The 13,248-nt window shown below is 41.8% G+C and overlaps 1 protein-coding gene across 14 annotated transcripts in view; it reads right to left on the bottom strand.

Annotated features, from left to right (window-relative positions):
* adgrb2 (adhesion G protein-coupled receptor B2) overlaps positions 1-13,248 on the bottom strand; it is a 203,499-nt gene that overhangs the window by 43,467 nt on the left and 146,784 nt on the right. For all 14 annotated transcript variants that reach the window (XM_042436671.1, XM_042436670.1, XM_042436672.1 and 11 more), the window contains 4 exons: positions 4,952-5,055; positions 4,554-4,656; positions 3,904-4,054; positions 499-568 (listed from right to left, as the gene is read on the bottom strand). In XM_042436671.1, the coding sequence (XP_042292605.1) occupies positions 499-568; positions 3,904-4,054; positions 4,554-4,656; positions 4,952-5,055 (428 nt within the window). The remainder of the gene's footprint in view (positions 1-498; positions 569-3,903; positions 4,055-4,553; positions 4,657-4,951; positions 5,056-13,248) is intronic.

Below are 13,248 nucleotides of genomic sequence, written 5' to 3'. Positions count from 1 at the left end.
GCAGCATCTCTTCTAAGACTGATATTAGTAACAACACGGTGTTGTGCCCATAAAATGAACACATACTGAGACACAGATGTGTTCTGCATTTTGCCAAGTTCATGCTGGGACAGAGTTCAGCGCCCCTGTGACGCAGAATACATGTCACACGGGGGAATAAAATATAGATGGATGGATGAAAAACAGGCTGTTTTGTTGATACAAATAATGTGAAAAATATATTATACATTCAGCTGTTCACAGCAGAGGTGGATTCACTGAATAAATGACCACCTCTGTCATGGTAAAAAAAAATAAAATTGTATAAAATAATATGATTTTTTGAGAGAAACCTTAGCTTGAAGTCTTCAAGAAAAGAAGGGCAGGTGCACTATTTCACAGAGCAAAGGGAAAACTCATCCAAACAGAAATTATGCCTAAAAACCGGTTTCCATGCTATCCAATTCAAGTTGTGATTGGTGTGTGGGGCAAGACAGTTGGTCCAGATGTGGTACTCACTAGCTGGCTGTGCCGTAACCTCTTGCTCGGGTGAAACCCACTGACACTGCTACAACTAGGGCTGGAAGACCTGCAGATGAATAGAAAGAGAGAGATCAAAAGGGTGAGAGAAAAGATAAAAGGAAGCCTTAATGGGGACAACGAAGCACGTTGGCCAAATAAGATTCTCCAGTGTGAACAACTCCATACGTCTCCCTTCCATTCAAATGCTAAGCAGCCATGCAATAGTGTGTAACATGTGGATATGTGACTGATTGCTCTGTCGGTAAGCTCCAGTGCTCTGCATGTGCTCCTTGACACAAGTATCTTGCTACATGTATGAAAACTGGGCTTAGAACACAGCCCTGTTTTTCAGAAGTATTTGACATCTAGTCTGTTCATCTGCGATATATATTACGCTGCCATCAGTGACATACACATGCAGCACGCCTGTGCATGGGTATGAATGTGGGTAACACTGTGAGTATGAGAGCATATGAGACTAAGAGAGCGTTTATCAAAATGTGAGGTATAGCTTGGAGTGGTCAATAAGTCATTCCTTAATTAGCTAAATCAAGTGATTTGTGTGTGTGTGTGTGTGTGTGTGTGTGTGAATGAGAGAGAAAGAGAGTGAGACTGAGTGTCACACAGCACATGCCAGAAAAAGAAGGAAATATGCTGGGCCCATAATGAGCTTGGCTCTGAAATATTCATGTAATTAACAAAGCTGTGATTATGGCTGCAAATGAAAAGCAATTAGAAAAAGTCACATTAACATTAACAAATAAGATGGTGGGGAGCCAGGCCGGTCCACTAACCGCATGCACAAAGTTTCAATTAGAAACCAACAACATCAATCTAGCAGTTTAGCAATATATAACACCGTTTAAAAAAAACACACACATACCTATACATCACACATACGCACTCTTCTGCTAATCTATCACAGATCCAGTCACACCCCAAATCTCCTGTTTCCATGGTGACTGATTTCAATCACATAATTTGGGGAGAAAATTGCAAAATGGACGTGAGGAGGATAAGCTCTTTGATCCCCTCCACTCTGAGCGACTGTTTCATGCTTTTCATGTGCATCAGTGAAGTGCATCCCATAATTCTATAGCTATCACTGCATACATACCCTAAACACACACACATACACACTCACACTGTGTCAGTATCTCTCAATCTGTGACTGTACAACAGTCTATACATTCTCCCTCCTCTGTATCGGTTAAGGGCATCAGTGACTTGGCAGATTAGACCGGTGGGATCGATATCAAGTGAAATGAACAAACGGTGTGTGTGTGCGTGTGTGCGTGTGAGTGTGTGTGTGTGTGTGTGTGTGTGTGTGTGGTGATGTTTGGGGGGGGGCTGCGGTTGTAATTTCTAGGGCTATCTTGAAACATCTTGCCAGTGTTGTGCAGATGTTATCATGTGTTTTGATTATCCTCTAACATCCCTGGTGCCTGTTGCATCAGGTTGTGGTGCATTGAGAGGACAGAATAATAGAGTGACATACAGGCTGAATGGAACAGAGGAGTGAGATGACCTTTTCTCTCAATGTATGGTGCGACACCCTTAGTGTGTATTGCACGTGCAGATTCATGTGCAGGTATGGCTGCATTAGATATGATTACTTTAGAAACTGTATTGGATGCCTTTTGGTAAATTGAGTCCTTGCTGAAGCAAATTATAGTATACAGCAAGGAAAAATGGGATACAAATGGGAATAGAGCAAATGAAGGTTTTTAAGCATTATGCTGGCAACAATTTAAACACTACAACATGATAATCTGTTACAAAGTCATGGAAAATATGTCTATCTTGCCACAGGTGGAGCAGCGATTTTAAAAGTGTGGAGGTTCTTGGGGTGAGACGTGAGCACTGCAATCGGCCCTGTGTGACCAATAAGTTTTCATGTATGGGGAACTCAGTTTCATTTCATCAATGACTACCTCAGGAAAAAGTGGGGGCGAGGGGGTGGAATCATGTTTCCGTTAAGGTGTCGCAACACCCGTAACACCAACGGCTGCGGCGACGCGCTCGTGTCTTGCTGCTCTTCATAACCAATTCATGTCACACAACAGTGGTTCAATCAGCGCCCAGTACATAAAAGCGTCCTTATTTGCTATGTGGAAAATTCTCTGGCACACAGGAGCAGTTTGCATTTCCAGTAACAGCAACAGCAGAAACTTTCATTAGAGCTAAGTGTGATAGTGAATGCATCTATTAGATACTGAATAAAATGTAGTAACTACAAAAATTCAAGCCATTACCGTACAGTCTAAAGAAAAAATGCACTGGCCACAATGATTGATGACGTGTGATCTCTGGGAAACGCAGAGCAGAATACCATACCACGTTGATGATGCTAATAATGATGTCATCATGTGGGGGGTACGCAGCATGCTCATTTGTGCATGCACAGACGTCAACAGTCATGCAATGGTAATTTCATCAACCAAAAGTGTGCTAACATTTCTTTTACAACAAATTACAAGAAAAAATGAAATTAAACCTAAATGAAAAATTTAAGATAAAAAAAGCTGAGACAAAATGTTTTCCAATTTTTGCAATCAATTAAAAACTAAACACTAATTATGTTCTCCTGAGTAGTAAAACAGTATCCTTTGCTGCCAAAACTCCTCTTCATAAGTTGATTTAGCTGCTTGACCTGTTGCAATCATAAGTAGCATCTTGCATTTCAGTAACGTTACATCTCTGCCTTCGATGTTAGCTAACCTTGCTGGTTCTTGTTAGGAAAACAGTAACAGATTTATAGATCCACAACTCCACTAAAATTAGAAAATAAGCAGCAACGTAACAGCTGAGATTAAAAAAAGAAAACATGCCAGCACACTGACATTTACAAAAATGTATGCTAGCATAACATTATCCATGGGCTGTGAATGTAACGTAAACATTACTTTCAGCTGTACAATTTTTGTGTTTATTTGCTATCAGTAGGAATAAGTTCAGGGGTAATGCAGGCTGTTAGCCATCTAAATCTACACTTAGGTGTTGACTAAGAGAATATTACAGCATTAATGTTACTGGATATTTGAGCAGCTGTGTACAAATAGCCAGAGTTTAGAAACAACATCTTTATATATGGAGGAGAGTGAGTTTGTTCTATAACCACTGTGCAGTGACATGGGCAATGTGGGTGGGAGCTATTTCAAGGCTTACAGGTAAACAGTGCCTTCTCCGCTAACCTTGTGATAGATGGGAACAACACCTGTAACCATGGTAACTGTAAACATCAAAGATAGCTACAGCTGTCACCTCAAAATGCTTAGAACACGATAAGGTTTAGAACGCATGCCAAAAATGAGAAATATCAAAATCTAAGAATCAGGTGCCAAAATTAACACTGCAATCATGTGTGTGAGAGTGCCAGATACGGTGCTTGTGGTTGCTCACCCCAGCCGAGGCACAGAAAGCGCTTGCGAATAAGTCGTGACCTCATTTTGCCGATGACAGCCAGGTAGGACTGCCACGCCTCTGTCAGCACCCAGCAGAAGGACGCCAAGAAGAAGAAATGCAAGAAGGCAGCAGTCACAGTACAGAGGCTCTAAAGAGAAAGACAGTCCGGGAAAAAGAGATAGAACAGTTGGAGACGTTTTACGAAAAAGTAAAAAAAAAAAGAGGTAGATTTGTGAGAGGTGTCATAATGAATCAACTTGTAGGGCTAGTCAGAGGAAAGTGAAACCTCTGCAAAATAAAGAGGACAAAAGGAAAAGGGGAGACAGAGCCTGATAAAGCACATATTGTGTAAAAGAAAGGCACTTCAACCTGGCTTTGCTGTCTCATTCTGACTGATACTGACCATCATACAATGCAGCCTTGCTTAGTCAGAGAACTAAGTGCTGTGTGCCAATGTCAGCCTTCCACTTTGAGAACGCCACCGCTTGAACTCTGGCTATGGTTGAACCCTGTGATATTTTTGACCGTTTTGTTTCTAGGTATTATAAAAAGGCTTGGTTTAAGCTATGTTTACTGTAGAAATCCAGTTGAAATGTGTGCGAATATAATTGTCTGCATGCGTTTATCTGTGCATCACAGCACCTTACCTTGCTAAGAGTTTGAGATTGTCCCACCAAAATCAATAAATTGGAGGCCAGGATGGAGAGGCAAAAATTCACCAAGATGATGGATCTCTCCGAACGGATGTACCTACAGAGTACAGAGAGAGAGAGAGTGAGAGAGAGAGAGAGAGCCATGTGAGATAAGTGTTAAGTGTTAGTGACAGATTGACAGACTGAACAGCCACTTTTTTGACATTGCAGAGTAATTAGCTTGATTTTTACCATCTATCATGTGTTACCACAAAACTAATCACCACCCCCTGCTGTACTTGAACCATTTATTCCTTATTAGGCCTCACTGGTAGTTTCGCGGGGGATGTGTGAATGTAGACACATGCATGATACCATCAAGTGTGTGTGTGTGTGTGTGTGTGTGCATGTACCTCCAGAAGGCAGCATAGATTAGCAGCAGGATAAGGAGAGCAGTGCAGGAGACTCCACAGCCCACCATGAGGGGCACAGAGGGCATGCTGGTAGGACCCATGTCCTGAAGAGAGTGAGAAAGAGGGCAAGAGGAGAGAGAGGGAGGAGTAAACGGACAGTTAATTATCACTGCGAGGAATTATCTGACAGAGGTACCTCGCTTGATGAATCCTTTTGCTTTTTCAACGAGTGACATCTTATTTTATTATGAGAGAAAAAAAACTATTTGTCATTAATGTAAATGTGTCAGTGAAACGGCAGAGCGTCTTAATCTTCTGTAATGTGACAAATTTGCGAATGAAAGTGAATACGTAGGCGGTAGTTATACGAGGGATTTAAATTGCATTCGTCAGATTTGATTGGATCACTCACAAAGTGCGTGTGGCCTAGCGAATAAATCACAATAAAGAGTTGTAAGATATTGAGCTGTAGGTGACTGCCGGCCTTCCCCCACACCTCCGTTAGCCCTGTTCTTAATGAATAAATTAGTCCTCAACCACGGACAGATAGATAAACAGATGATGGAGAGTGATAACTGAGTTTGAAAGAAATCCTGTTAGACTGTTTGCCTGCATTAATTAAAGTAATTGTTGGCATGTTGCCTGCTCTGCACTTACACTACCTATTAACTCTTACTCTTCCTTAGGTGTAATCCCTTTGGTAGCCCCTTTTGATTATAGCCTGCTAATTACATGCAATTACCTTTGATTAGAATTACCAGAGTGTTTCAGATGGAGCTGGATAATAATACGTAATTATGCTCTTCTGAAAGTTGTTATTTGATGGAAGTAGAGCACCTATCTTGACCACTTTGATGTCACATATTTGACTTTTCAAGCATCACCCACAGACCTTATAATTATAATTAGTTTACTATTGTTCCTTATAATCACACTTATTCAAGTAACAAATCAACTGACGAAGTAGAGAACACATAATAAGAGTCAGCATGACCCTGCTCACATCTGGCATTAAAATGTGTCTCGGGTGATTCAATCACAAGTGGACAGCTCTGAGTACAGGTGTGATTGCACCAAAGACGCCTTGAGGACGCATTGAGATCGCTCCGACGACATTCGGAGGTGGTCTGGGCCGCATATGGTCACGTACTCATTCGTACGCCAACAGTGTTCTTCTTTTAATTTCCGGCATACTAGACATGGGAAATGCATTGCTCCCTCCTGCCAGTTAACAACAACAACAACGCATTTGGTCTTTGCAAGTGGAAATGAAGTACATGTTTATTTGCATATAGAGCAAGGAAGTGAGATCCAATCAAAAGTGGTCACTTGAGACGCACGTGGAACGCATGTGGAGATGCATTCTGATGCCAGGTGTGAACTGACGTATTTAAAGCTGTCCACCTGTGATCGGATCATCTAAGACGCATGTTAGTGCCAGGTGTGAACAGGGCCTATGCAGGCTTAAGACAAGCTTCATTTACACTGGATGGAAACCAATTCATGCCCATTGTATGATTTTACATGTACAAGGGTAAAATCACTCGACCGTAGCGCATAATTAAGTGATTTAGGTCATGATGTAAAGTGCATCGCTACTTTGCCTCTCTCCAGAGGTGTGCCTTTGAAAGGATGAGGAACAGACAAATGAAGCTGCATGGAGAGAGTACACCCCACCGCGTCCCAAATGGGCTTGATGTTTGGCCTGCTTTTAAGTTCTCAATCACACAATTTACCCTAATTTACCTCCTGGGGTGGCTAGCCTTCCCTTTCATCAAGATTTATCACTGTACGCACACACACACACACACACACACACACACACGCGGTGTCTTACTGCAAATAAGGCACATACTCGCACACAATGACACGTACTGGCAGATGTGCCAAGTAATTGAAAGTCAGTGTTTAAGCTGCCTGAATGCTTGTGTGTGTGTCAATTCAAGATGAACTGAAAGAGTGAGGAGGCAGACGAGGAAAGACTTCAGAAAAGAATAAAGAATGCCGAGAGAAAAGGAGGAGTAAAAGCGGCGTTCAGAGGGAGATGGAGTGGGAAGAGTTAAAGACAACTAAGAGAAAGCAAAGAGTAGGGGGAGAAAGAAATAGATAGGGAGAAAGAAAACGAGAGAGAGTCAAAGCTTCCCTTTTAGTGGTTTTCCCTGGCCCATCAAAGGAAGCCAATTTCTCCAGAGGAAAGTGGAATAGGCTGGAATACCAATACGGCACACACAAACACACTAGGAGGAGAATGGAGGTGAAACATAATCAAAACCGCCTCACAAAAAAGGAGAGACCCACACACAAAAAAAAAAAAAAAGAAAGAGAGAGAAAGAGGAGGGATATGACAAGCATCTGCTTCGGGTATGGAAAGGCCTAGGAGGAGAATGGGAGACAACAAAGACTCACTGTGTTTGATATAATGTAGAGAGGAAGGTCAAAGGATACACATGCATTTGTGTTTTTTTTTTTTTTTTATTCCGACGGATCAAACATGGATGATACATTGGGAATGACACGCACGCACACACACACACAAACAGAAAGACAGACAGACACACACACGCCTATTGAATTTCCTTTTCCTCTCTGTCTTAAATTAGCCTCTACCAGATAAGTAATAGAATAAGTTATACTCTTACATATAATTTATTCAATATACATCCACAAATTGTCCCTCAGCCCTTCATTGTGTCAATTTGTCTAACAGTGTTTTCTTAATATGGTTAGGTTTTGCGTGCGTGATGGGATTAAGCGTCTAACTTCATAATATAGAAGGATGCTACGGCACAAAGAAGCGAACGAAACGAGGAAACACCCGCGAACAGACGCACGAACACAACACGGCCCGGAGACTTATAGTGTCACACAAATGCCCTGCCCTAAATAGATATCGTGGCAGTTTGGATGTGCATGTGTTTTGTATGTGTGTGAGACAAGAGAAACACACACAGAGAGACTACAGATTAGAAAGAGTGTGTTAGGCTCTGCTGTGTATGGCCAGGCTCCCCTGGGCAGCTTGGCTACCATGTGATAGAGAAGATAGCTATTTTCAGCTCAGGAAGTTTAACCTACTTATCTCCTCTCACTGACACTCCTCCCTCCACTCCTACCTATCATGCTACCACCGCCCCCCCCCCTCCGCCCTCCCTTTCTCATTTTCTGTGTTTCCCATTCTCCCCCTCTCTTCCTCACTACCTTCACACTCACCCCCAGCAGGTGGTCTCTCTCATTCACCCCATGTCTGTTTTTTTGTTTTTTTTTTCATTTCCTTTTTTTTTAATTTCTTCCACTGCAAATCCATCATGAGGATTTGCAGTGCTGAGATTACACAAAACTGTACTTGATCCAAGTATTCCTGCAATTGCATCCTATTATGAACACTATAAGAGGGCTGGGAGTACTCCAAAAGACAGCTTGCATTGACTGTATATCTTTCTATGTATTCAGCAACACTCTACTCATGTAGTGTTTCTCATAGTCCAATATAAGCTGTGAGAATGATATGTAACTTGGGGAATCTTGAAGAAGTCCACTGTATACTTTCAAAGACTAAAAAGACAGTATTTCTGAGTCTCTAGGTTTTTTTTTTTATCCAATAAGACCTCATACCTAACTGACCAATCATTTGTCTTTTCCTCCCAAAACAACCAAATGACAAAGGACTGCAGCTGACAATTACTTTCATGATCGATTAATCTGCTGATTATTTTCTCAATTCACAGATTAGTTGTTTGGTCTATAAAATGTCAGAAAGTGGTGAAAAATGTTGATTGCTGGTTCCCGAAGCTCAAGATGACGCCCTCAAATGCCATGTTTTGTCCCGTCCAACAGTCCACAACCCAAAGTCATTCAGTTTACCATCACAGAAGACTAAAGAAACCAGAAAATATTCACATTTGAGAAGCTGGAACCAACCTCCTCCCCCCAAGGATGTTCTATGGAACAACATACAGGTACGGAAATAACTGGCACATCCACAATAGTTACATTAGTGTTGGGTAAATGCTACCATAAATCTTTTTAGGTATTTCAGCAAAGCATCACTGCTGTCAGTGTTCTAGTGAGGACAGTCTCGGACTAGAAATCCTCTATCAGACAGCTGCCAACACTGAGTGTGTGCCTTTGTATGTATTCAGTCACGTAGTATGCAATGACCCTTCTGAAATGCTGAACAGTCTACTGTGTATAATACTTGTATGACCTTTTCTTAAATATTGAAAAGATTGGTATTTTCAACTCAAGGTTTTTCTATTCATCGGCAGTAATATGCTCCTTTCGTCCCCACGCAGACATAACACACTTGTTGACACAAGCAGATTGTGCCACAAGATATAAAACTCTATATCTTGCTGATCTAGAGTTCCAGCTATTCAGTTTTCTGTTTTGCTGTCATGGCACGGGGTAAATATTGCTTGTGATATGCTTCAACTGAGTCAATTCAGCAGACCCTCAAGGGTTTAACTTGTCAGGCTCTCATTTCAGTGGCCTCAAGACAAACCATAAGCCTCCTGCCAGTGTGTGACAACCTTGAGGGCTGAAAATGCAAAGTCATCACAGAAATTGCTGCCCTTATCTTCAGGTATTTTGCCCATACTTTTTGAGGTCTGTACTGCTTGTTTAGGCAAAAAAAAGAGTATCGGCATCAGAACAAAGGCCTAAACTAACACTAACATCACTGTCTAGTCAATTATAAAATATTTAATTAGCAACTAAATCTCTCCACAACAGACCCACCCTCATTACATTATGCATCTTCAGCCAGAGGAACACAGCTAAATAATTTCACCTGTTTACTCTGTCATCATCTCCCTTGTCATTCACGAACCTTCAATTAATGCAACAAGGGATTCGACGACTCTAATGCAGTTCCATGCACGGTCCCTCATAAATTTTAGCAACCCTCATCTTCTAATTACAGTTGACAAGTGCAAGATATTTGCATATTTTAACCTTGTAGTCTTGCTTCATCTAAGGCAGGCGCCTTGTTTTGGTTCAAATTACAGTTAAGTTAGAATAAGTTAAAATATGAGCCGCCATCTTATAGCGCCTCAATCATCCTTATCGTCCTTCCGCAGTCAAATCAGGCACTTTGGCCATTAATAGTCTAAATAATAGACCAAGCTACAATATTTTTTTCCCATTCTGATTAGGTGCCGGTGAGCAGTAATGACAACAGAGGAAACAGACTCAATTCATCTCAAGTAGACCCTATCATTTGGTATGAGTGATTGAGCCAAAAGCAGTTAGCGTGGCAGCTAAAAGTAGCCCTGACAAATCCTTTACAGCAGAAGCGGACATCACTTCACATCATCACACACATATTTTTGTTTTGAGAAAATTGCTTTGATACAGTAATTGGCTTATAAATGAGTTACGGAAACACAGAGGCAATCTCCTCTCCTTCTCCGTGCCTGCCGTGTTTTTTTTTTTTTTTCTCTCTACTCGCAGCCGGCGCATTGTGTACTTGTTTGTGTACTCATCCACACTGACTGGATCAAGGTCTCAGGTGCTGTTTAAACCACTGACCTTTTAACTCGCACTTCTGGTTACCTGCGCGTGCCACGAATGTCGCCGTCGCTATGAAAACGAGTTTGAGAGGAGGCACTTGAAAACTGAACTTGAGAGTGTAATTATTTTTCCATGTCAACACAACTAGGACGGTGTCCCTCAGCACCGACAAAAAACGAAGCGAAAAGATATAACTCACTTGATTAACTTGAGGCAACAAAATGTTAAACTGACTTTTATAAAGCCAATACCTCTTTCAACTCCAAATCCCATGATCCCTATGAGGACTGCAGAGGCAATGAGTCCAGACATATCCGTAGGGTTTTGTATTCCCACTGCAGTCATTTTGGGAATTAAGTGGCTTGGTTTATTGTATGGCTTCATGACCTCACTCAATCAACTCCTCTTTCTCTCTCTCTCTCTCTCACTCTCAATTCTGTTTCTCTAAAGTAACAACCTCTGTCTTGTTTCTGATAGTGAAGGTCTCTCCATAGACATACACACACAGCAGAATACACACACACACACACACACATACACACACATACACGGAAATCTCAGAGGCTATAGAAAGTAAACAGGATTAACTGGCTATCCCTCGCTCCACTGTAAACGGCCTGTAATGGCAGCACTGCTTCTAAATCCCTCCATCTCTTTCTCTCCCCCTCCCTCCCTCCCTTTTCTATTAAACATGGAGGTTAATCCTCAACCCCCCTTGTCCCTAGCGCCGTGGCCCAGGATAAGCTGTCAGAGCTGGGCTGCTGATACTCAGCTCTGCTCCAACAGCCACACAGCCTGGACACAGCATATGTGTGTGTGTGTGTGTGTGTTTTTGATTGTCTGCATGTTTGTGTGTGCAGACATGCGTGCATGTGTGCGAGTGTGTATGAGTGTGTGCGCAAACATCCATACCGACTGCCTGGGTTTGCATGTCTGGGTAGTGTTTTTTTTTTATTATTTGTTGCAAAATTCAATCTGTTTCTCCCTCCTCTTTTATAGAATCCAATCTCCGCTGGAATAAAAAGCTAACTCTGGAGGACCCTAAAGCAACAAAGTGCACTCAGCACTGGACACAATAGCTCCTGACTGAGAGCCATTGACACAAACACACTGACCCATACCTTCCGGTCCTCAGTGCTGTGTCTAATGGTGCACCGGGGCTGAATGATGAATCGCTAATGACTAGCACACTCTTCACAGATGGCACAAATGTCACAAAAGTCAATGCGTTTTCCCTCATAGTCCTTCCCTTTCACCCAACACGGACGACCTGCTTGCTGTGGCGAGGGAAAAGTCAATATTGTTCAGTTGGAAGAGGAGTCACAGGAACCAGAAATAACTGCTAGAATGACCCGTTCAGCTTACAGGTCGCAGCCATCGTGTTTTTCCATATAATGGGAATTAATGTTTCCCCGAGTTTTGTAATAGGTTCCAGACCCCTGTGAAGTAATTCAGGCTTTGAGGGACGAAATAATGAACAAGCGTGCTGTTTCTCACCTAAAGGCCATCACCTTATTCTGACCCTCTTTACACTTAATAAAAAAAAGTAAGGGGGCATATCCAGAGGAAGAGGAGAAGGGAATAAAATAATAGCTCCATCAATATGGTACAGAAATCTCAAGCCTTACCGTACAAGCCAGCTGAATATTAAAGCTTTGCACTTTGTGAGATATCACCTGGCTATATAGATCAGACCAGTCGAACCAATCAGTATCACCCTTTCAATCTTATTGCTTGTGACACAAACAATGTGCCTTATCCAAGTTTTGATGGATTAAATGACTTGATCCATCCAAGTGAAAGTTCAAGGCAGCTGTCGCTCAAATTGATCCATCCAAACATGACCAGCAAACACGCTGAGGATGTTGTTTGGTTGACAATGAAGATATCTGTCTTTTTTAAAGTGCTTTGAATATATTGGATAGCCAGAAAGTATCTTACAGTAGGATTGTATTGGAACTTTTAGCATTACATTAATATATCCCTTCTGTGTTACCTATTAGATTTTATTCCAAACCAATCAATATGAACTGAAAGAGACAGAGTTCTTAAAAAAAAAAACACAAGGATAATAAAAGCTGCCTGTATCATCACAAATAGTCACAATAAAGTCCAATTGTTTTTCTCAGTGTTACTGTGCGTGACTCAGAGTTGCACGGGCATTAAGCTCTCCCAGAAAGATGAACAGCTGTTATAAAATGTCTGGTTCTGCGATAAAAAGTCAAAGGTAAAAAAGCATGTGGACATAAAACTCCGAAGATAAATTTAGGCATAAGCAGCAGTGGGACATCATGCTTGGGGAGGCTAAAAGTCAGCAGCATGGTGGGGATGAGGGTGGGAGTGTGTGAGCAAAACTCCGAGGAGCAGCTGAGTTTGGAACTAAAATAAGAATAGCTGGTCCACCTTAAAGGTCAGTCCACTGTGTCTCTAACTTCGGGGCTACATAGCGTGTTACTGTCTTTTCAACCAGTGAACTGCTGACACAGGCGTTTTCATTATTTTAACTTCACCAGTATGCAGTGTGCAGTGCACAAAAGCCAGTAGTAAATTTAGGGAAGGCTTAGCCTGTTTCCCAGTACTGCCCAAAAAAAATCATGATCTTGTTGAAGGTTAAACTTTTTCAGTGATAATTTTGGGGACGCTAAGCTTCCCATAGCCTCTTAATAGCTCTGCTCTTCCATTTAGGTAAGAAAGGTCCAATCCCCAAGCTTAAAATTTGGCTAAGTGCACCGTTAATGGCAGGTAGATGCCAAAGGTTATACGCTGTTGGGAAAACTGATAACACAATC

Source organism: Thunnus maccoyii, chromosome 15 (genome assembly GCF_910596095.1).
Source record: "Thunnus maccoyii chromosome 15, fThuMac1.1, whole genome shotgun sequence".
Classification (NCBI taxonomy): Eukaryota; Metazoa; Chordata; class Actinopteri; order Scombriformes; family Scombridae; genus Thunnus; species Thunnus maccoyii.
This window is presented reverse-complemented; position numbering and strand designations above follow the sequence as displayed.